General features: G+C 46.0%; 2 protein-coding genes across 2 annotated transcripts; one reads left to right on the top strand and one right to left on the bottom strand.

Annotated features, from left to right (window-relative positions):
- Nucleotides 1-159: 159 nt before the first annotated feature.
- Nucleotides 160-17,690, bottom strand: LOC100615531 (cleavage and polyadenylation specificity factor subunit 5-like). The gene is given in 6 exon segments (XM_054661797.1): nucleotides 160-434; nucleotides 437-458; nucleotides 461-572; nucleotides 937-1,125; nucleotides 1,456-1,559; nucleotides 17,646-17,690. Coding segments are annotated over 6 exon segments (747 nt in total).
- Nucleotides 17,691-18,032: 342 nt separating this feature from the next.
- On the top strand, nucleotides 18,033-21,317 carry LOC107967306 (proprotein convertase subtilisin/kexin type 7-like). The gene is made up of 6 exons (XM_063784644.1): nucleotides 18,033-18,181; nucleotides 19,005-19,099; nucleotides 19,737-19,783; nucleotides 19,873-20,003; nucleotides 20,272-20,389; nucleotides 20,714-21,317. The coding sequence occupies exons 1-6, from the start codon at nucleotides 18,033-18,035 to the stop codon at nucleotides 21,071-21,073; spliced, it is 900 nt and encodes a 299-aa protein (XP_063640714.1). The 3' UTR covers nucleotides 21,074-21,317.
- Nucleotides 21,318-23,796: the final 2,479 nt, after the last annotated feature.

Below are 23,796 nucleotides of genomic sequence, written 5' to 3' on the forward strand. Positions count from 1 at the left end.
GTGTGTGTGTGTGGTGTGTGTAGAGACAGAGTCTCACTTTGTTGCCCAGGCTGGTCTAGAACTCCAGGGCTCAAGCAGTTATCCTGCCCCAGCCTCCCAAAGTGCTGGGACTACAGGTGTGATCCCAGCCCAAAAATCTTTTCTATCACATTTATTCTTCTACACTGTATAGCTATGTTCACAGAAATGGCTTCTTTTACTTCTCCACTGCACAGGAATTCCATTGTATATAAATTTGAAACTGCTCAACAGCTGAGGGAGACTGCAAACAATAGGTCCATACCCTAGTGCATTGTTATACAATTCAAACAATGGTGTAGCTATGAGCTTGTAATTTTTAGAGATTGCAAACAAGGCTTTTTCTTGAAGTTGAGCCAGAAACAACTTCTTATGTTCCTTAGGCTTTGTAATATATGCAGGAATATATGGATATTTGGTCTCCACCAGTTACCAATGCAGTATGGCCCAGTCTTGCATCTTTCAGAACTCCATCTTGATGACTCAGTATCCCAGTCATTAAGCATTTTAGTCCTTCAACTTCACCTTTTCCTGGGCTAAGTTCACCATCAGGTTATATATATATTTTTTCTTTTTCTTTTTTTTTTTTGAGACGGAGTCTCGCTCTGTCACCCAGGGAGTGCATTGGTGCAATCTCCACCACTGCAACCTCTGCCTCCCAGGTTCAAGTGATTCTCCTGCCTCAGCCTCCCGAGTAGCTGGAATTACAGGGACATGCCACCACGCCCGGCTAATTTTGTATTTTTACTAGAGATGGGATTTCACCATGTTGGCCAGGCTGGTCTCGAACTCTTGACCTCAAGCTATCCACCTGCCCCGGCCTCCCAAAGTGCTGGGATTACAGATGTGAGCCACGGTGCCTGGCCTACCACCAGGGCCTTCACCAACCTGGCCTTCACCTACCACCTGGCCTTCACCAACTTGAAGAAAGTTGCTCCCAGCAGTAGCAGTAATACATAGAGTAGCCACACCAGTGCTTGTAAACAATCAGAATCCCCTTCTATGTTACTCCTCATTCCAATTTTATCCAATTCTTCCCTCATTTGCTGAAATCTGGATGAGACAGAGCTGTCTTTCTCATAGAGGGGCTCTTTTGTACCAAAAGTACAATTGATGGCCAGGCACAGTGGCACACGCCTGTAATCCCAGCACTTTGGGAGGCGGAGGTGGGGAGGCCACTTGAGGTCAGGAGTTTAAGACCAGCCTGGTCAACATGGTGAAACCCCATCTCTACTAAAATACAAAAATTAGCTGGGTGTGGTGGCACACACCTGTAGTTCCAGCTAGGTGGAAGGCTGAGGCAGGACAATCGCTTGAACCCAGGAGGAGGAGGTTGTAGCGAGCCGAAATTGTGCCGCTGCATTCCAGCCTGGGCAACAGAGCATGACTTTATCTCAAAAAAAAAAAAACAAAAAACAAAACAAAACAAAAAAACTATAATTGATAATAGGATACAATTTGATGGTGTGCTCCAGGATGAGGGGCTTGGTCTGCTGGATGTACTTGTTGCTGAACTGATCGGGCTCTCCCTCTGTGGTCAGCTAGTCTGCAAGTGATTAGGTGGTAGGTACCACAGACATGCTGGTGAGCTCCAGGGCTGGTGATGAGCTGAAAAGGGAAGGCAGAGGAGACTTTCTTCATGCAGGCAGCAGTTTTCTGCAACCCGCTCAGCCACAGCCAATGCACATCCTTAACCTGTGTGATCTGATATGTGAAAAACCCTAAGGAATACACTAAAAAAACCACTTGAACTAATAAGTAAGTTCAGCAAAGTTGTAAGCTATAAGACCAATGTAACAAAAATTAATTATATTTTTATATACAAGCAATGAAAATTTCTATATGCAAGAAATGAAAATTCTGAGAATGAAATTAAGAAAACAAGTCCAGCTGGGTACAATGGCTCATGCCTGTAATCCCAGCACTTTGGGAGGCTGAGGCGGGAGGATCATGAGGTCAAGAGATCGAGACCATCCTGGCCAACATGGTGAAACCCTGTCTCTACCAAAAATACAAAAATTAGCTGGGCATGGTGATATGCACCTGGGAGGCTGAGGTGGGAGAATCACTTGAACCCGGGAGGTGGAGGTTACAGTGAGATCACACCATTGCACTCCAGCCTGGACAATAAGAGCAAGACTCTCTCAAAAACAAACAAACAAAAAAAAACAAAAAACAAAAAAAAAAACTTGTACACTGAACAGAACAAACCATTGTTAAATAAAGAAGATCGAGATAAATGGAAAAACACCCTGTGTTCATGGTTGAAAGACATAATATTAATATGGCAGTACTCCTCAGATAGATCTACAAATTCAATGCAATCCCTAGCAAAATTCTAATTGGCTTTTTTTGCAGAAATTGACCAGTTGATCCTAAAAATCATATGAAAACATAAAGGACCCACACTAACTCAAACAATCTTTAAAAAAGAAACAAACAAAAATTAGGCCAGGCACGGTGGCTCACACCTGTAATCCCAGCACTTTGGGAGGCCGAGGCAGGTGGATCACCTGAGGTCAGGAGTTCGAGACTAGCCTGGCCAACTTGGTGAAATTCTGTCTCTACTAAACAAAAAATTGGCTTAGTGTGGTGGCACATGCCTGTTATCCCAGCTACTCAGGAGCCTGAGGCAGGAGAATCGCTTGAACCTGGGAGGTGGAGGTTACAGTGAGCCAAGATCACACTATTGCATTCCAGTCTGGGCAACAAGAGCGAAACTCCATCTAAAAAAAAAAAAAAAAAAGTAAAACAAAGATTAAAAAAAAAAGAAGAAGAACAAAGCCCAGGTGTGGTGGCTTACTCCTGTAATCCTAGCATTTTGGGAGGCCAAGGCGGAGGATTGCTTGAGGCCAGGAGTTTGAGACCAACCTGGACAACAAAGTAAGACTATCTCTAACAAAAAAATTTAAAAGGCCAGGCGCCATGGCTCATGCCTGTAATCCCAGCACTTTGGGAGGCCAAGGCGGGTGGATCACATGAGGTCAAAAGTTCAAAACCAGCCTGGGCAACACGGTGAAACTCTGTCTCTACTAAAATACAAAAAAGTATCTGGGCAAGGCGGAATGTGCCTGTAGTCCCAGCTACTTGGGAGGCTGAGGCAGGAGAATTGCTTGAACATGGGAGGCAGAGGTTGCAGTGAGCCGAGGTCATGCCATTGCACTCCAGCCTGGGCGACAGAGCAAGACTCCGTTTACAAAAAAAATAATAAATAAAAAAAATAAAGAAGTGATTACCGATGCTGGGAGCTGGGTGCAGTGGCTCATGCCTGCAATCCCAGCACTTTGGGAGGCCGAGGCAGGTGGATCACCTGAGGTCAGGAGTTGGAGACCAGCCTGGCCAACTTGGTGGAACCCTGTCTCTACTAAAAATGCAAAAATTAGCCGGGTGTGGTGGTGCACACCTGTAATCCCAGCTACTCGGGAGGCTAAGGCAGGAGAATCGCCTGAACTCTGGAGGTGGAGGTTGCAGTGAGCTCAGATCGTGCTGCTGCACTCCAGCCTGGGTGACAGAGTGAGATTCTGTCCTCCCCAAAAAAAAAGAAAAGAAAAAAGAAATGAATACTGATGCTATAATGTGGCTGAACCTTAAAAATGTTACTGCAATTGACTGAAACCTGATGCAAAAGTCATATTTTGTATGATTTCATTTATATGACATGTTCAGAATAGGCAAACCTATAAAAACAGAAAGTAGATTAGGGTTTGCCTAGGGCTGGAAGGATTGAAGGGTAGGGGAGGGTGGGGAATGATTACTAATGGATATAGCATTTCATTTAGGGTGATGAAAATGTTGGAAATTTAGAACATAGTGATGACTACACAGTTTGGGAATATACTAAAACCATTACATTGTACACTTAAGTGGATGAATTTTATGGTATGTGAATTCTATCTCAATAAAGGTATTAACATTTTTTATTTAAAAAATTCATCAGGAAGAAATTCTCTCCTTTAGGCCAGGCACCATGGCTTAATGCCTGTGATCCCAGCACTTTGAAAGGCTGAGGTGGGTGAATTGCTTGAGGCCAGGAGATCGAGACCAGCCTGGCCAAGATGGTGAAACCCTGTCTCTACTAAAAACAGAAAAAAAAAATTAGCCGGGTGTGGTGGCACGCACCTGTAGTCCCAGCTACTCAGGAGACTGAGGTAGGAGAATCGTTTGAACCTGGGAGGCAGAGGTTGCAGTGATCCGAGATCATGCCACTGCACTCCAGCCTGGTGACAGAGCGAGACGCTCTCTAAAAAAAAAAAAAGAAAGAAAAGAAATTATCTGCCTTACCTATAGAAACCCAGCTAAAGGGAGTTCAATAAAGCGGGAGCAAAAAGCCAGGCATGGTGGTGCACCTATAGTCCCAGCTACGCAAAATGCTGAGGCAGGCGGATCACTTGAAGCCACAGTGCACTACGATAGCATCTGTGAATAGTCACCACACTCCAGCCTAGGCAATATATATGTATATATATATAATCAAGTGTTTCATCCTAGCACCAAGGGAAGCCAGTGAGGAGAATTAAAATCTGCACTACTTTCTGACATGTAGAATCAGTTTCATTTAAAGAGCATAGAATACAGGGATGGAGGAGTGTATTAGAAACCATCCGAGGTTGGTTTTCCAGGAGAAAGAAAGAAACCTTTTCCAGGAGAAAGAAAGAAAATTCCTCCCCATTTAGCAATTTTACTGAGCAAGAGCACTCAAAGATACATGCCTCACTCCATATTCAATATTTTATTTTATTTTATTTTTATTTTTATTTTTTGAGATGGAGCCTCACTGTGTCACCCAGGCTGGAGTGTAGTGGTGCAATCTTGGCTCACTGCAACGTCCGACTCCCGGGTTCAAGCGATTCTCCCGCCTCAGCCTCCTGAGTCACTGGGACTACAGGAGCGCACCACCACACCCAGCTAATTTTTTTTGTATTTTTAGTAGAGACAGGGTTTTGCCATGTTGGCCAGGCTGGTCTCAAACTCCTGACCTCAGGTGATCCACACCCGCCCCCCACCCTTCATCCCACTGCCCCAACCCCGGCCTCCCAAAGTGCTGGGATTACGGGAGTGAGCCAATGTGCCCAGCCCATATCCAATACTTTAAATAGCCCATACAGCTGATCCCACTTATTCCTGAAAACACTTGCAGTCCTAGCCTGGAGTCCCTGAAGAATCCCTCATGGTTATAAACAGCCCAGCTGGTTCTGTGGCAGTAGCCATGTATGTTTATTCCTTGTCTATCCCTTGTTGATAGACCTCAAGGCCTGTCAATTGCAGTCGCATTTTGGAGCTGGTCTCATGGGCTGAGTTATTTTCAGCAACTGTGTGTTTACTTCGTACTCTGTTGACTTGGAGAGGGAGAGTTGAATATGTATACAGCTAAAGCCGCTGTTTCACAGCTTCAGAGATGCAGCTACGAGATCACCTGTTCAGAGTATCTGACAGACCTAAGGGGAGGTGATTAATTACATCTCTTCTAGAATGGGGTTTGAAGTATGAGTTGGGGAAGAACCTAGAATGATATGTTTGTCCTTACCTTCCCACCCCTGGTGGAGCAAAGCTAAAATAATAATGGCAAATGGTTAGTAGGGTTTCCATAGAAGACAGTACAGCATGGCTGTGCACAGTGCACCAAAAATAGTGGAATAAAGGAAAGACCTAAAACAAAACAAAACAGACTGCGTGACTTCAAGTTACATAGACCAACAAGCCATAAATACCTCCTACACTGTGTAAATGAACTAGAGTCACTGAAATAAACTCCCTGTCTTTGAGAGTTAGTCTTAAAAAACCACCACCACCAAAGAAAAACCTTACCAAGACAATATTGTGCTGTAGCTGATTCTGTAGCAAAAATTCCCTTTCCCAGGGAGGCTTTGTGTATTTTAGGGTGCCTAGCTTTAGTATCTGAGAATATGAAATATACGACCAAAACTTAGGAAGACAGACAGACTGAATACATGAATTGGTGGCTGATAAGGAGGGATGTTAGGTAGCTAAGAGACTGAAAGCAAGAGAGGAGGAACCCAGGCTGTCAATTAAAAACAATAAAATCATGGCCGGGCGCGGTGGCTCACACTTGTAATCCCAGCACTTTGGGGGGCAGAGGCAGGTGGATCACCTGAGGTCAGGAGTTCAAGACCAGCCTGGCCAACATGGTGAAACCCTGTCTCTACTAAAAAATACAAAAAAATTAGCTGGGTGTGGTGGTGTGTCTGTAATCCCAGCTACTTGAGAGGCTGAGGCAGGAGAATTGCCTGAACCCAAGAGGCGGAGGTTGCAGTGAGCCGAGATGGCACCACTGCACTGCAGCCTGGTGACACAGTGAGATTCCATCTCAAATAATAACAATAATAATGAGGATGATAATAAATAAAAATAATAAAATCAGAACATTTTATACCTGAAAAGGTTCTGGATCATGTTTTGCAATCCCTTTATGTTGCAGATGAGAAAACAGCCTCAGAGAGATGAAACTACCTGTCTGAAGGTTGCAGATATTAAAGGACATCTCTGAGCTCACACAAAAAAGAGCAGAGTTGGAATCTGAAGCTACATCAGCTAACTTTCTCTTTATGAATTCAGCACTCTTACCTTTATACTGTTTCCTTCCAGAAGGAAGTGGGAAAAAAATGCCTAGAAACCAGAAGATCAAAGCAGCAACAAGGAATCCTCTCCTTTTTTTGACTATGACAGGCTAGAGATCTGGGAGTCAAGGCAAAAAAAGAAGGGGCAACAAGGCCTTAGTCAGTTGAGGTGGCAAAAACAAAATACAACAGACAGGGGGACTTAAACAACAGGAATTTATTTCTCACAGTTCTGGAAGCTGGGATGTCCAAGATCATGGTTTTGGCCAATTCAGTTACCTGGTGAGGGCCTTCTTGCTGACTTGCAGATGGTCCTCAACAGGCATCTTGCTGTATCTTCACATGGCAGAGAAAAAGAGCTCTTGTTTCTCCTCTTCTTCTTATAAGGACACTAATCACATCATAAAGGCCCCACTCTCAAGACCTCATCTAAACCTAAGTACCTCTCCAAGAAAAGCCCCATCTCCATATACTATTACATTGAGGGTTAAGGCTTCAATATATGAATTTTGGGTGGCATGGGATGTCACAAATATTTAGACCATAAGACAATCTCAGGTACAAGCAGGAAAAGGCACCACATACAAGAGGGCAAGTTGAAAAAGGAAAGAATGAGGATGAAATAAAAATGAATTGGCTGGGCGCAGTGGCTTATGCCTGTAATCTCAGCACTTTGGGAGGCCACGGCAGGTGGATCACCTGAGGTCAGGAGTTCGAGAGCAGCCTGGCCAAAATGGCGAAACCCCGTCTCCATTAAAAATATAAAAATTGGCTGGGCATGGTGGCGGGCACCTATAATCCCAGCTACTGGAGAGGCTGAGGCAGGAGAATTGTTGAACCCAGGAGGTAGAGGTTGCAATGAGCGGAGATCGTGCCATTGCTCTCCAGCCTGGGCAGCAGAGTGAGACTCCGTCTTAAAAAAAAAAAGAAAAGAAAAAGAAAAGAAATAAAAATGAATTGTTCTCAGTCGTCGTTCACATTTCCTGCTGAGATCTGGGAGATGAGGAGGGAAGAGAGGGAAGGTAGCAGCTAGCTTTAGAGTATAAGCATTATAGTTGGTTCCTGAAGCTGACAGCAGTGGAGTAATGGAAAGAGACCTGAACATTGAGTGAGTTAATGGTGATTCAAGGCTCAGCTCAGCAACCAAGTGGTTGGTGACCTTGGACAGCTTGAATGATCTCATCTGCAAGGTGAAGATAATAATAACCTAACTAATAAAGTTGTTATAAAAACTAAATGAGACAATACTTACAAAAGTACTTTTTAAATTATAAAGGGTTACTTAGGTTTGTTTTGCTTCACGGTAGGATAGTTCTGGGGCTACACTAATGTTACAGATATAAAAGAAGTGGAAAACATGGCCTCGGATCTCAAGTGTCTTATGATCCTATAGGATAAATAAAGTTTACAAACATGAAAAACCTTAAGATAGCACATGGCTGCACAGGGTTGGATCAGAGCTCTCATCTTGTCTGTTGAAGATGACTCAGGTATGGCTAGGTGTGTCTGGCTAGCTGGTGGGATGGGTCTAAGGAAGTTTATTGGCAGGAAGGCTGGGCACTTCATTTGAGAGTCTTCCTTCTAGAGAAATAAGGAGCCAAGCATGATAGCCTTTTTCAAGAGCCAGTGCCTTGGTCATCAGAATGAGGTGTGGTCATTGTTACTCAAACGCAACTCTAGTTCAACCTCTTAGCTGAAAATCCAGGGCACGTGGAAAAGACAAGTCTCATCTAGACATTGAAAGAGCTGTTTCTTGGACCAGGTGCTGTGGCTCACGCTTGTAATCCCAGCACTTTGGGAGGCCAAGGCAGGCGGATCTCTTGATATCAGTAGTTCGAGACCAGCCTGGCCAACATGGTGAAACATCATCTCTACTAAAAATACAAAAATTAGCTGGGCATGGTGGCATGCGCCTGTAGTCCCAGCTTCTTGGGACGCTGAGGCACGAGAATCACTTGAACCCGGGAGGTGGAGGTTGCAGTGAGCCGAGATCACGCCACTGCACTCCAGCCTGGGCAACAGATTGAGACGCTGTCTCAAAACAAAAACAGAAAGAAAGAGCTGTTTCTCTGTCTCTGTAACACACTAGGGCTCAAATAACATGTTTTGGGACCTCTCTCTGAGTGTATATCCAAAAGAGCAAGGGAAATTATTTTATGCTACAGCCCAGGTACTCCTTTAATACACAGAAGGCTCTCAATGGAGCAGTTGAAAAGACTCAGAGTGCCCACAAGAGGGAACAGAGTCATGGCAGTGCCAGCCTACAGAGGTGTCAGTATCCAGCAAGGACCACAGCACAATAACCGAATACAGCAGTGTGCATTGTCCCCATCAGAGCTGTGACAATCCCCAGCAGAAACTGCCACGCCAGCTAGTATTGTGGGAGGCAGTGTTAACAGCTCAGAGCATCCACAGCTCTTGATAGAGCACTGTGGATATTTTGGGACTGAAGGATGTTGGATATCCCATGGACTTGATAGGAACATTGAGGAAGGAGGCTCCTATTAGAAGATGGACCCTAAAAAGCCAGCAAATATTCATGTAAGACAGAGTTATTTCAGATAACAAAAATATCAGCAGACTGAAATCACTGACGTCACAGAGGAAGTGGTAACTGGACCATGAAGTTGATTTGTTGTTGCTTTCTGTGATGGTTAATTTTATGTGTCACCTTGATTGGGCTAAGGGATGTCCAGATAGCTGGTAAAATGTGACTTCTGGGTGTGTCTGTGAGGGTGTTTACAGATGAGATTAGCAATGGAATCAGTAGACCGAACAAAGAAAATCCATCTTCACCAATGTGGGCAGGCATCATCCAACCGGTCGAGGGGGCAAATAGAACCAAAAAAGCAGAGGAATGGCAAATTTGCTCTTTCTGCTTGAGCAAGGACATTCATCTTCTCCTGCCCTCAGACATCAACGCTCCTGGTTCTCAGACCTTCAGGCTTAGAGTGGAGCTACATCATTGTCTTTCCTAGGCCTCCAACTTGCAGATAGCAGATGGTCGATTTCTCAGCCTTCATAATCTTATGAGCCAATGCCTCACAATAAAATTCTTTCTATATATCTACATATATCCTATTGGTTCTGTTTTTCTGGGGAACCCTAATACGTTTGCCATGTGTGTCTGAATGTCGAAAGGTGCTTCTTATTCCACAGATCTCAGAGAACATTCAACTATGAATTCTGTAATACCCAGAAGTGCCAATGGAGCTTGAAAAGAGTCTTTTTAACACCAGCGTGCCAGGCTACGAGCTGGGCAGCAATTCTTCCTGGCAAGTAGTTCTTGCAATTTGCCTATACCCAGAGCAGATGCTGCTTCTGCTTTTTCCAAAGAAAGCTTTCTCTATATTCTGCCTTGCCCCAGAGACACAGTGGAGACAGAATCCTTAACTCTTCCCCTGGTGAACAGGCTGTTCAGAGTCTCCTATGCCACACAGGAAAAGTCAGAAACAGGTGGTAGCTGGGGATGCAAGAGAACTAGTTTATCCATAGCCTTTTCTCACTGAAGATTACCTGCAAAGATGGTTTCCAAAGTTGCTTAGGGAATCTGCAGCAGTAAATCTCAAGTGGTCTGGTGGTTGCCATTGGCAACACTCAAGCTTGCCTGAAAACAAGGGACAGGTGTGCTTTTTGCCTCTTTAATATATTGGGGATGAAGGTAGGGGGTAGGGAGAAAGACTGACTGTTCCTTATTCTGAATTCATTTTAAAGATGACTACTCAATGAACTGTAAACGGAATGTCCCTTAATATTTCCTAAGGTGTAAAGCATTTCACTCTCCTGTTTTGAGAGAGAAACATCATTAGCAATCTAGCTAAGTGACAAATAAATCAAATGAAATTTAATGAAGGCAAAAGTTGCCAGGTCTATAAGCTTGCTCCATGAATGTAAGCAAAGAGAATTGGTATAAATCAGTTCTTAATTTTTTTTTTTTTTTTGAGACGGAGTCTCGCTCCGTAGCCAGGCTGGAGTGCAGTGGCATGATCTCGGCTCACTGCAACCTCCGCCTCCTGGGTTCAAGCGATTCTCCTGCCTCAGCCTCTGGAGTAGCTGGGATTACAGGCATGCACTGCCACGCTCAGCTAATTTTTGTATTTTTAACAGAGACAGGGTTTCATCTTCTTGTCCAGGATGGTCTCGATCTCCTGACCTTGTGATCCGCCCACCTTGGCCTCCCAAAGTGCCGAGATTACAGGTGTGAGCCACCGTGCCTGGCCCAGTTCTTAATCTTTAGTGGCCATAGTCATCATCTGGAGACATTGCCTGAGGCATTCTAATTCAATACGCCTGAGTTGAGGCATGGGCAACAGCAGCCTTATTTACTCTTCTTTCCACTACTATCAAGAGTCTGCAAGCAACTTATTCAACCTCACCTTTAGAGCCTATGTCACCCTGACTGAAATGATTGAAAGAAAGCTTGGAAATTCATAAAAAGAAGGAGCCTGAAGATGTGACTGTCCCCTTGAATGCCAGTCCTTTCACTGATAAACTCCTTTCCTATTCCCAACGTGTCATTCCCATCCACCACTTCTAAGATTGGGGGAAGATTTGACTATAGCTAGAGCAAGAGTGAAAAAGCAGCATTGGCCAGGTGTGGTGGCTCACACCCCCAGTACTTTGGGAGGCTGAGGTGGGTGGATCACCTGAGTCAGGAGTTCAAGACCAGCCTGGCCAACATGGCGAAACCCCATCTCTACTAAAAATACAAAAATTAGCCAGGCATGGCAGCGGGTGCCTGTAATCCCAGCTGCTTGGGAGGCTGAGGCAGGAGAATCACTTGAACCTGGGAGGCAGAGGTTGCAGTGAGCCAAGATAGCACCAATACACTCCAGCCTGGGTAACAAGAGTGAAACTCCGTCTTAAAAAAAAAAAAAAAGCAGTTATTGGCAGGATGTTAGTGCATTCTATCTGTTGCTATGATTTAGCTACACTCTGGGCTAGAGACTCTAGAAACAGTGAAGAAGGAAAAATCAGAGTCCCACCTGGGCTTCAAGTACCAACCCTTCTCTACACCTATAAAGGTGAATGACAGGCTTCTGAGTGCTGTAGATACTGCCTTAATGCCCTTCAAATCATAAAGGCTTTGATCTAATTATAAGGCCAATTCTTTTTTTTTTTTTTTGAGATGGAGTCTCGCTCCGTCACCCAGGCTGGAGTGCAGCGGCACGATATCAACTCACTGCAACCTCCGCCTCATGGGTTGGAGCGATTCTTCTGCCTCAGCCTCCTGAGTAGCTGGGACTACAGGCGTGCACCACCATGCCCGGCTAATTTTTGTATTTTTAGTAGAGACAGAGTTTCACCATATTGGCCATGCTGGTCTCGAACTCCTGACCTCGTGATCCGCCTGCCTCGGCCTCCCAGTGTGCTGGGATTACAGGTGTGAGTCATGGTGCCCAGCGGCCAATTCTTGTTTTATTGGCACATAACAATTGCACATATTTATGGGATACATCTGACATTTTGATACATGCATACAATATGTAATAATCAAATCAGGGTAATTCGGGTATCCATCACCACAAATACTTATCATTTCTTTGTGTTGGGAATATTCCAAATCTCCCAGCTATTTTGAAATATGCAATAAGTTATTGTTTACTATAGTCACCCTACTTTGCTATCAAACACTAGAACTTATTCTAACTGTATTTTACTGTATTTTTGTATCCATTAACCAACATCTCTTTTTTTTCTTATTCTTTTTATTATTATTTTTCAGAGACAAGGTCCTGCTCTTTCGCCCAAACTGGAGTGTGGTGGCAAGATTATTTGTAACCTCGAACTCCTGGGCTCAAGCAACTCTCCTGCTTCAGCCTCTCCATTAGTTGCGATGACAAGCCTGCACCACCATGCCTGGATAATTTTTATTTGTTTGTTTTTTTGTAGAGATAGGGTCTTTCTATGTTGCCCAGGCTGGTCTCAAACTCTTGGCCTTAAGAGATCCTCCTGGCTGGGCGTGGTGGCTCATGCCTGTAATCCCAGCACTTTGGGGGGCCGAGGCAGGTGGATCACGAGGTCAGGAGATCGAGACCACCCTGGCTAACATGGTGAAACTCTCTCTCTACTAAAAATACAAAAAATTAGCCGGGCGTGGTGGCAGGCACCTGTAGTCCCAGCTACTCGGGAGGCTGAGGCAGGAGAATCACTTGAACCCGGGAGGTGGAGGTTGCAGTGAGCCTAGATCGTGGCACTGCGCTCCAGCCTGGGTGACAAAGCTGAAACTCTGTCTCAAAAAAAAAAAGAAAAAGAAAAAGAAAAAAAAGAAATGCCAATGTGAGCAAATCTCTTCTGAAAGAAGATGGCTAGGCAGGGCATAATGGCTCAGGCCTGCAATCCCAGCACTTTAAGAGGCTGAGGTGAGTAGACCACTTGAGGTCAGGAGTTCGAGACCAGCCTGGCCAACACAGTGAAATGCTGTCTCTATTAAAAATATCAAAATCAGCCAGGCGTAGTGGCACACACCTGTAATCCCAGCTACTCGGATGCTGAGGCAGGAGAATCGCTTGAGACTGGGAGGCAGAGGTTGCAGTGAGCTGAGATCACACCACTACACTCCAGCCTGAGTGACAGAGCACGACTCTGTCTCAAAAAAAAAAAAAAAAAAAAAAAAAAAGCTGGGCGCAGTGGCTCACACCTGTTATCCTAGCACTTTGGGAGGCCGAGGCGGGTGGATCACCTGAGGTCAGGAGTTGGAGACCAGCCTGGCCAACATAGTGAAACCCCGTCTCTACTAAAAATACAAAAATTAGCTGGGTGTGGTGGCAGGCGCCTGTAACCCCAGCTATTCAGGAGGCTGAAGCAGGAGAATTGCTTGAACCCGGGAGGGAGAGGTTGCGGTGAGCTGAGATGGCGTCATTGTCCTCCAGCCTGGGTGACAAAAGCAAAATTCTGTCTCAAAAAAAAAAAAAAAATTAACCTTGACTTTACTCATCCATTAAACATTTACCAAGAAATATTTGTTGTGCCAGGCATTCCCTGGCACTGAGGCTACGAAGAGGTATAAGACGCTTGCCATAGAATAATTCATATTTAGTCAGGGAAAGAGACTTGTAATTAATTCAAAGAGAGAGATGGACATTATAATAGAAACACCAGTGGACTCTTGGAATTCAGAAATCAGGATTTTTATCTTGAGAAAGACCCTGAAAAGGCTTATTAAATGGATTTGTATGTTTTTTTTTTTTTTTTTTTTTTTTTGAGATGGAGTCTTGCACTGTCACCTGGGCTGGAGTGCAGTGGCACAATCTTGGCTCCCTGCAACCTCTGCCTCCAGGGTTCAAGCGATTCTCCTGCCTCAGCCTCCTGAGTGGCTGGGATTACAGGCACCCGCCACCATGCCCAGCTAATTTTTTTTTTTTTTTTTTTTTTTTAGTAGAGACGGGGGTTTCACTATGTTGGCCAGGCTGGTCTCGAACTCCTGACCTTGTGATCCACCCGCCTCAGCCTCCCAACGTGCTGGGATTACAGGCATGAGCCTCCGCACCCAGACAGGATTTGTTTGTTTAATGAGGCAAAAATTTGAATGAAACTATCTTCAAGGTTGTTGTACAACAAAAGCAAAGCACTTAACCAGTAAGAGAGACCCAGATAACTACAACGGTTGTATGTTTTGTTTTTGTTTTTATTTTTGAGACAGAGTCTTGCTCTGTTGCCCAGGCTGGAGTACAGTGGGGTGATCTCGGCTCACTGCAACCTCCGCCTCCCAGGTTCTAGAGATTCTGCTGCTTTAGCCTCCCGAGTAGCTGGGATTATAGGTGCGTGCCACCACACCTGGCTAATTTTTCGTATTTTTAGTAGAGATGGGGTCTCACCAAGTTGGCCAGGCTGGTCTCAAACTCTGTCAAAGTGCTGGGATTACAGGAACGAGCCACCATGCCCAGGAAAAGGGTGTATATTTTGGCCTGGCATGGAATTAATTCTTTACTCTTTCTTAAGCACACTTTTACACTTATTACATATCTGAAGTGATGACTTAAAATATTCAGGTACGTTTCATTGGAAAATTACGTGGTATAGTGGGGTTCTCAAAAATGAGAAGTTCTCAAAGATCTCAAGAAAATTTTCTTGGCTGGACGTGGTGGCTCACGCCTGTAATCCCAGCACTTTGGGAGGCCGAGGGGGGGGTGGATCACATGAGGTCAGGAGTTCGAGACCAGCCTGGCCAACATGGTGAAAACCCATCTCTTCTAAAAATACAAAAATCAGTCAGGCGCGGTGGCACGCGCCTGTAATCCCCGCTACTCAGGAGGCTGAGGCAGGAGAATCGCTTGAACCCAGGAGGCGGAGGTTGTGGTGAGCCAAGATCGCACCACTGCACTCCAGCCTGTGTAACAAGAGTAAAATTCTGTCCCCCCCCCCAAAAAAAAAAAAGAAAAAGAAAATGTACAGATGCACACATCCACACAAACACGGAAAGGGTCTGGGTGGATATTTACCAACGTGTTATGGAACAACATAACATCTGGGTGCTTTTTTGTTTTCATTTTCATTCATCTGCTTTTCCAGTTTACCTTCAGTTAATTTGTATTGTTTATCTAATAAGAAAACCCACAAGGAACGTAACTAAACCATTCAAAAGCAAAGCAACCCCCAATAAAGACAAGTCCAGAGTATGGCCAGGATGTGGGTGGCCGGCATAGCGTGGAGAAAGGTCTAGAGTTAAGGAGGTAAAGCACTGTGAAGTTCTGACAATGGTGTCGTGGTGGATAATGGGAGGTGGCACTCTTCAGTGAGTGCAGTGAGAGGGGACTGAGCAGAAGGTCAGTAAGGACAGGGACTAGGAAGGACAGAAAGTGGTGTCATAGAAAGCCTGGAGCCTTTCCTTTCCTCCTCCTCAGTCTCTGTTACCCACACACAAGCCACCTCCCTAGAAGGAGGCGGTGGCATCTTAGCTGGTCTTCTGCCAACTGTCTCTTCCTGTCTCTAGTTCATCCTACCCACAGCTGTTAGAGTAGCCTTCTTTCAGCACTTTTTTTTTTTTTTTTTTTGAGACGGAGTCTCGTTCTGTCGCCCAGGCTGGAGTGCAGTGGCGCGACCTTGGCTCACTGCAAGCTCCGCCTCCTGGGTTCACACCATTCTCCTGCCTCAGCCTCCCGAGTAGCTGGGACTACAGGCACCTGCCACCACGCCCGGCTAATTTTTTTGTATTTTTAGGAGAGACAGGGTTTCACCGTGTTAACCAGGATGGTCTCGATCGCCTGACCTCGTGATCTGCCCGCCTCAGCCTCCCAAAGTGCTGGGATTACAGGCGTGAGCCACGGCTCCTGGCCCTTTCAGCACTTTTAAAAAAAAACTCTGTCCTGGCTGGTTGCCTGGCTCCAGCATGTAATCTCAGCACTTTGGGAGGCCGAGGGGTGGCTGCGGATCACAAGGTTAGAGTTGAAGACCAGCCTGGCCAACACAGTGAAACCCCGTCTCTACTAAAAATGCAAAAATTAGCTGGGTGTGGTGGCAGGCACCTGTCATCCCAGCTACTCAGGAGGCTGAGGCAGGAGAATTGCTTGAACCCAGGAGACAGAGGTCGCAGTGGGCCGAGATTGCGCCACTGCACTCCAGCCTGGGTGACAGAGCTAGACTCTGTATCAAAAAAAAAAAAAAAAAAAAAAAAGAGCAACCAAAAAAAAAAAAAACAACCAACTCTGTCCTTGCTCAGTCATCTATAATAGGTCTCAGTTGCTTATTTAAAATAAAAATCTTTAAAGCCCTTCCCATCCCATCCTGGGTTACCCAGCTCCTACTTTCAGTACCTCTCTGAGCTGCTGGATCTGTAAAATGAACATATTGTACTCTGCCTTGTATACTGGAATAATTTTTTTTTTGAGACAGGATCTCACTCTGTTGCCCAGGCTAGAGTGCAGAGGCACAATCATGGTTCACTGCAGCCTCAACCTCCTGGGATCAAACCACCCTCCAACCCTCAACCTCCTGAGTAGCTGGGACCACAGGTACTTACCACTATATCCAGCTAATTTTTTAATTTTTTGTAAAGATGATGTCTCCCAGGCTGAAGTTATCCTCCTGCCTCAGCCTCCCAAAGTGCTGGGATTACAGGAGTGAGCCACCATGCCTGGACTGGAATAAATTAATGGAAGAAAGGGTGCTTTAAAAAGAATTGTTCTCATTGCAACCTAATTTCTTAGTAGTCCCCAGTTGAGTCTTCCGCTTCAGTATTTTTTTAAAAAAATAATTGTAGATTCACAGGAGGTTGCAAAGAAATGTACAAGGGAAGTCCCATGCACCCTTCTCCCAATCTTAATGTTTCACACAATTAAAGTATAATATCAAAACCAAGAAATTGACATTGGTCCAATCCATAGAGCTTATTCAGAGTTCACCAGATATACATGCTGTCAATATTTTTGTTTGCATGTGTGTAGCTGTATGCAATTGTACCACATGTAGCCTTGCATAACGACCACCACAACCAAGATCCAGAACAATTCCATTATCACAAGACTCCTTTGTGTTACCCCTGTCTGGCCACACCCATCCCCTCCCTGTGTCCCTGGCCCTTGGCACCCATTTATCTTTTATGCATCTCTGCAGGTATGTTATTTCAATGAACGTCATGTAAATGGAATTGTGCACTATACATTCTTTTTCTTTTTCTTTCTTTCTTTTTTTTTTTTTTTTTTTGAGACAGAGTCTTGTTCTGTCACCCAGGCTGGAGTGTAGAGGCATGAGCATGGCTCACTGCAATCTCCACCTCCCAGGCACAAGCAATCCTCCCACCTCACCCTCCTGGGTACCTGGGACCACAGGTGCACACCACCTCGCTTGGATATATGCTTCTTTTGAGATTGCTTTTTTCACTCACATAATTTGCTTGAAATTTATCCACCAGCATTAAAAAAAATTAATTGTGCATCATTTTCAGTGAGATGTGTGCATTTTGTCTTTGTTCATGCCTTTTCCACTGCCTAGAATGCCCACTACCAACCCTCTCTACCAATCTGTATTCATTTCTTTCAGTGTGTCTCACTGCTGTGTGCCTAAACCCATCTGACTTATTTCTCTTCCTTTATCAATTATGTATATTTCCCATACCATATCATTTTCCACTTGCAGGTAGGAGACAGGGACCACGCCCATCTTATCTTTATATTCCCAGCATCTAGTACAGTGCCTGAAATGGAGGAGGTACCCAGTAAATAATGTTTCGGATGAATGAATGATTGAAGTTGCTCTGCTGGATTCTTATATTGTGTCTTGGGTATGTGTTGTCTTCCCAACTGCACTCAAAGCTACGTTGTAAACTTGAGAGCAGCAGCTCCATTCCATTTACTAGTATAGGCAAGGTCCCAGTTAGGGTTGCCGTAGATGTTTGTACGTGGTTTCAGTGAGCGTGTGTCTTTGTGTACGTGGGGGTGAAGTGAAGGCATGTTTGTGGGCTGGTTTCCCAGCTGCCCAGCCTGACTTTCTACAGTCAGCAGGATGGACTTGGATATGTCGGAGCTGAAGACCCTGGAGCATGTGGCAGTGACAGTCTCCATCACTCACCCACGGCGCGGCAGCTTAGAGCTGAAGCTGTTCTGCCCCAGCGGCATGATGTCCCTCATCGGCGCCCCCGGCAGCATGGACTCGTATGTACACCTGCCCGAGGCCTGAGCAACCTTTTCAGCAAGGGCCTTTCCAGGGAAAAGAAATGGGAGAAGTGGATCCTGGCACTGTCCTAAACTACTGTGGCTCTGGCTATCCCTGGCGGCTGGAAGCCTTTCGTCACATGCCTTCTTCAAGCGCTAGGCCCTGCACCTCACATACATGTTCTCTAATCCTTCTAAGAACCCCCTAGATTAGACTTTGTAACCTCCTTTTACAAATGAGGAAACTGGCTGGGTGTAGTGGCTCACACCTGTAATCCCAGCACTTTGGGAGGTCAAGGCAGGAGAATCACTTGAACTCAGGAGTTCAAGACCAGCCTGGGCAACAAAGTGAGACCCTGTCTCTACAAAAAATTTAAAGATTAGCCTTACAGGCCTATAGTCCCAGCTACTCAGGAGACTGAGGTGGGAGGATCACTTGAACCCAGGAAGTCAAGGCTGCAGTGAGCTGTGATCATGCCACTGCACTCCAGCTTGGACAACAGAGTGAGAATCTGTCTCCAAAAAAAAAAAAAAAAAGAAAAGAAAACAAGTCATGGAGCTAGTAAGTGCCCAAGAGAATAGGAATAAACCTAGATCCGTGGGACTCCAAGCCTGTGCGCGCTCCATGCTTGCTTTTTCCACCACACCACGTTAACACAAGTTCCTCCTTCCATGAGACCCCAGGGGCAAGGGGCACCTGAGAAGCCCTCGTGGCACCCTCCCAAGTTGTTTCCATGGCTACTACAGTAAGAAAGTGTTGCTGGGGGAAGGTCAGCTCTCTGGCCCACGCCTTCCACCTGTTTCTGCTGTGTTCTTTCCTCAGGGATCCCAACGGCTTCAATGACTGGACCTTCTCCACTGTGCGATGCTGGGAGGAGAGAGCCCGAGGGACCTGCAGGCTTGTCATCAGGGATGTTGGTGAGTTTCGTGTCCTCACACCAGGCCCTGCCTTTCCTGCTTGTTATCTGGTCCCTCTGCATCTCAAGAGTCCCCACAGAAAGTGTCCCGTGTGCAATATATAGGGTTGCCATTGGACCAAGAGGGTTGATGCCAAGAGTGTGCCCCATCCGTGAAATGGGCATTGCTATCTGAAATTGTTCATTTATACTACCTCTCATATTCCTTGGAGGAGTGACCCATCCATTTTTCCTCAGGATAGCAACAAAAAGTCCTTGTCGAAACCACATTTCAAGTCCTTTTACATATAACCATCCTTCGGCCAGCCCCGGTAGGCAGGTAAGGGCAGGACTCATTTCACCATTTTTTTTTAAACTGGCCCAGAGGTTTGAGGTGACTTGTGGAAGGTCACCATAAGTGAAGGCCACAATATCCATGAATTGTGAATATCTTTAGTATCAGCTTATAGACTGGAAATTGAGCTCCACCCTCCCATCCTCCAGTCAGTTAGGTATTCTCTAGGCCAGTGGTTTTCAAAGCTTTCTTTAATTTGGTACAAAGACATTTTTTTCTAATCCCAGCTGAACCCCCAAAATACGGGAGAGAAAAGCAAGACTCTGCTTTGGAGTACAGCCTTTCAACCCTTTCCATCCCTAAGGGCACCCAGTGAGGCCCTTCTGCAGAACCTGGGGTCAGTGGGACACAGTGAGGCAGCTCCTGGAGCAGACCATGTGGCCTGAGCCCCTTTGGGTGGCAGGGCGGGCAGGGCCTCTGCTGTCTGGCATGGCTGACAGAGGGGCGTGGCTCACGAGCTGCCCCTTGCTGCCCTAGGGGATGAGTCATTCCAGGTTGGCATCCTCCGGCAATGGCAGCTGACCCTATATGGCTCTGTGTGGAGTCCAGTAGACATCAGGGACAGACAAAGGTGGGTAAAGCCGCATGTGTCAGAGGGAAGGCCAGTCACAGGGGAAGGGCCGCCTAGGGACCCCTTCGCCCTCTGAACCCCAGCTGTGCTTCCCAGCTCCAGCATCAAGCCGGTAGATGGAGCCCCGGGCTGGGAACTCACAGTCTGGGCCTCTCCTTTTTGCTGTGGGGCTTCCCTGTCTTCACCTGTAAGGCGGGAAAATGGGTGAGGGCAGATGGTATAGGAACCATAGTCAGTGGGGCATCGTCACCTCTTTTCTTCTCCACAGGCTGTTAGAGAGTGCCATGAGTGGAAAATACCTGCACGATGACTTCGCCCTGCCCTGCCCACCGGGGCTGAAAATTCCTGAGGAAGATGGTTACACCATCACCCCCAACACCCTCAAGGTACTAGGGCCAAGACTCAAGCTGCGGGTAGATGGGACTGTCCTGTCTGGGGGATGGAGTTCTTAGTGTGTTTCTCAGGGTGACCTGCGGGGTGAAGGACTGGGAAGACCTGGGTCCCAGCAGTGGTTTCATAGCATTGCTCCTACCCTGCTAGCCTAACTCTTACAGGACAGGCCTTGTCGGGGGAGGGGGCAGAGGGAACAGTTTGGGTGAAAAAGGCAGTCCCTAGAAGGATAAAGACTTTCTGAGCTCATTGTCCTGGGCTGAGAAAGGCTGTAGGCTTCGGGAAACAGTGCCTCACGTAGGTGCTTGCCTCGGCCCCAGACCCTGGTGCTGGTAGGCTGTTTCACCGTCTTCTGGACCGTTTACTACATGCTGGAAGTATATGTGAGCCAGAGGAATGTGGCTTCCAATCAAGTTTGTAGGAGTGGACACTGCCACTGGCCCTATCGAAGCCAGAAAGCCAAGGAGGAAGGGACAGAGCTAGAATCAGTGCCACTTTGCAGCAGCAAGGATCCAGACGAAGTGGAAACAGAGAGCAGGGGCCCTCCCACCACCTCTGACCTCCTTGCCCCAGACCTGCTGGAGCAAGGGGACTGGAGCCTGTCCCAGAACAAGAGCGCCCTGGACTGCCCTCATCAGCACCTAGACCTACTGCACGGGAAGGAGGAGCAGATCTGCTGACCTCAGGGCCTGACAGTGTGGGACAGGCTCTTCTTTCCCAAAATTAGGGAGCTCTTGACAGAAAGCAGTTCTGATGCTTACATCTGGAATCTGAGGCATCCTCTGACTCCACTCAAAGAGGGTGAGGGCCTTCTTAAGATACAAATGGCGGAGGATTGCTGCCAGAGAAGTCTGGTCAGAGCCACAGGGTCTGCCTCCAGCCAAACGGGAACTTTTGGTGAGAAGGTGTTGGACAGGGGATTGGCGCCCCCTTTGGGTTGGCCTCCATCCTCTTTTTTTTTCCCCTTAACACTATCCGCCTGGAAATGGGCTGCCTCTCTTTTTTTTTTTTTTTTTTTTTTTTGAGACATAGTCTCGATCTGTTGTCCCCCAGGCTGGAGTGCAGTGGCGTGATCTTGGGCAAGCTTTTGTGTTCTGTGTCATTTTTTTTTTTTTTTGAGATGGAGTCTCACTCTGTCGCCCAGGCTGGAGTGCAGTGGCGTGATCTCGGCTTACTGCAAGCTCCGCCTCCCGGGTTCGTGCCATTCTCCTGCCTCGGCCTCCAGAGTAGCTGGGACTACAGGCACCCGCCACAACGCCTGGCTAATTTTTTGTATTTTTTAGTAGAGACGGGGTTTCACCGTGTTAGCCAGGACAGTCTCAATCTCCTCTTGATCTGACCTCTTGATCTGCCCACCTTGGCCTCCCAAAGTGCTGGAATTACTTGCGTGAGCCACTGCGCCCGGGCGCCTCTTTTTTTTTGAGGTGAAGTTTCGCTCTTCTTGCTTAGGCTGGAGAGCAATGGTGGATCTCGGCTCACTGCAACTTTTGCCTTCCAGGTTCAAGCGATTCTCCTGCCTCAACCTCCGAAGTAGCTGGGATTACAGGCATGTGCCACCATGCCCAGCTGATGTTGTATTTTTAGAACAGACGTAGTTTCTCCATGTTGGTCAGGCTGGTCTCAAACTCTGGACCTCAGGTGATCCGCCAGCCTTGGCCTCCCAAAGTCCTGGGATTTCAGGTGTGAGCCACCGCTCCCGGCCGGGCTGCCTCTTTAACACCATCATTTGAGTTCTCTAAACGTGAATTCTTTCTAAGAAAACCCTCAGAACAACAAATATTTACTGAGCACCTACAGGTATGCCATATACTGTGTGAGCAGCTCCAAGAGAATTCCAAGGTAAATTCGCAATGTAAACATCATTTTATATGAGGACAAAATTACCTTGGATTATATATGCCTAAAGTAATACACACTTAGTGCCACTTGACAGCACAAGTTACTTGAAAAATTACTTGACATACAATATTAAACAGATCAACAAGACAGAAGGTTAACAAGGATATCCAGGACTTGAACTCAGCTCTGCACCAAGCAGACCTAATAGACATCTACAGAACTCTCCACCCCAAATCAACAAAATATACACTCTTCTCAGCACCACATCACACTTATTCTTTTTTTTTTTTTTTTTTTTTTTTTGAGACAGAGTCTCACTTTGTCACCCAGGCTGGAGTGCAGTGGCTCGACCTCGGCTCACTGCAAGCTCCGCCTCCCGGGTTCACGCCATTCTCCTGCCTCAGCCTCCCCGAGTAGCTGGGACTACAGGCGCCCGCCACCACGCCCGGCTAATTTTTTGTGTTTTTTAGTAGAGACGGGGTTTCACCGTGGTCTCGAACTCCTGACCTTGTGATCCGCCCGCCTCGGCCTCCCAAAGTGCTGGGATTACAAGCGTGAGCCACCGCGCCCGGCCACATCACACTTATTCTAAAATGGACCACATAATTGGAAGTAAAGCACTCTTCAGCAAATGTAAAATAACATAAATCACAACAAACTGTCTCTCAGACCACAGTGCAATCAAATTAGAACTCAGGATTAAGAAACTCACTCAAAACCGCACAATTACATGGAAACTGAACAACCTGCTCCCGAACGACTACTGGGTAAATAATGAAATGAAGGCAGAAATAATGATGTTCTTTGAAAGCAATGAGAACAAAGACACAACGTACCAGAATCTCTGGGACATATTTAAAGCAGTGCATAGAGGGAAATTTACAGCACTAAATGCCCACAAGAGAAGGCAGGAAAGATCTAAAATCAACACCCTAACATCACAATTAAAAGAACTAGAGAAGCAAGAGCAAATACATTCAAAAGCTAGCAGAAGGCAAGAAATAACTAAGATCAGAGCAGAACTGAAGGAGACAGAGACACAAAAAACCCTTCAAAAAATCAATGAATCCAGGAGCTGGTGTTTTGAAAAGATCAACAAAATTGATAGACCGCTGGCAAGACTAATAAAGAAGAAAAGAGAGAATAATCAAACAGATGCAATAAAAGATGATAAAGGGGATATCACCACCAATCCCACAAAAATACAAACTACCGCCAGAGAATGCTATAAACACCTCTACGCAAATAAACTAGAAAATCTAGAAGAAATGGATAAATTCCTGGACACATACACCTTCCCAAGACTAAACCAGGAAGAAGTTGAATCTCTGAATAGACCAATAACAGGCTCTGAAATTGAGACAATAATTAATAGCCTACCAACCAAAAAAAAATCCAGGACCAGACAGATTCACAGCCGAATTCTATTAGAGCTACAAAGAGGAGCTGGTACCATTCCTTCTGAAACTATTCCAATCAATAGAAAAAAAGGGACTCCCTAACTCATTTTATGAGGCCAGCATCATCCTGATACTAATGCCCGGCAGAGACATAACAAAAAAGA

The sequence above is a fragment of the Pan troglodytes genome, chromosome 9 (genome assembly GCF_028858775.2).
Source record: "Pan troglodytes isolate AG18354 chromosome 9, NHGRI_mPanTro3-v2.0_pri, whole genome shotgun sequence".
NCBI lineage: Eukaryota > Metazoa > Chordata > Mammalia > Primates > Hominidae > Pan > Pan troglodytes.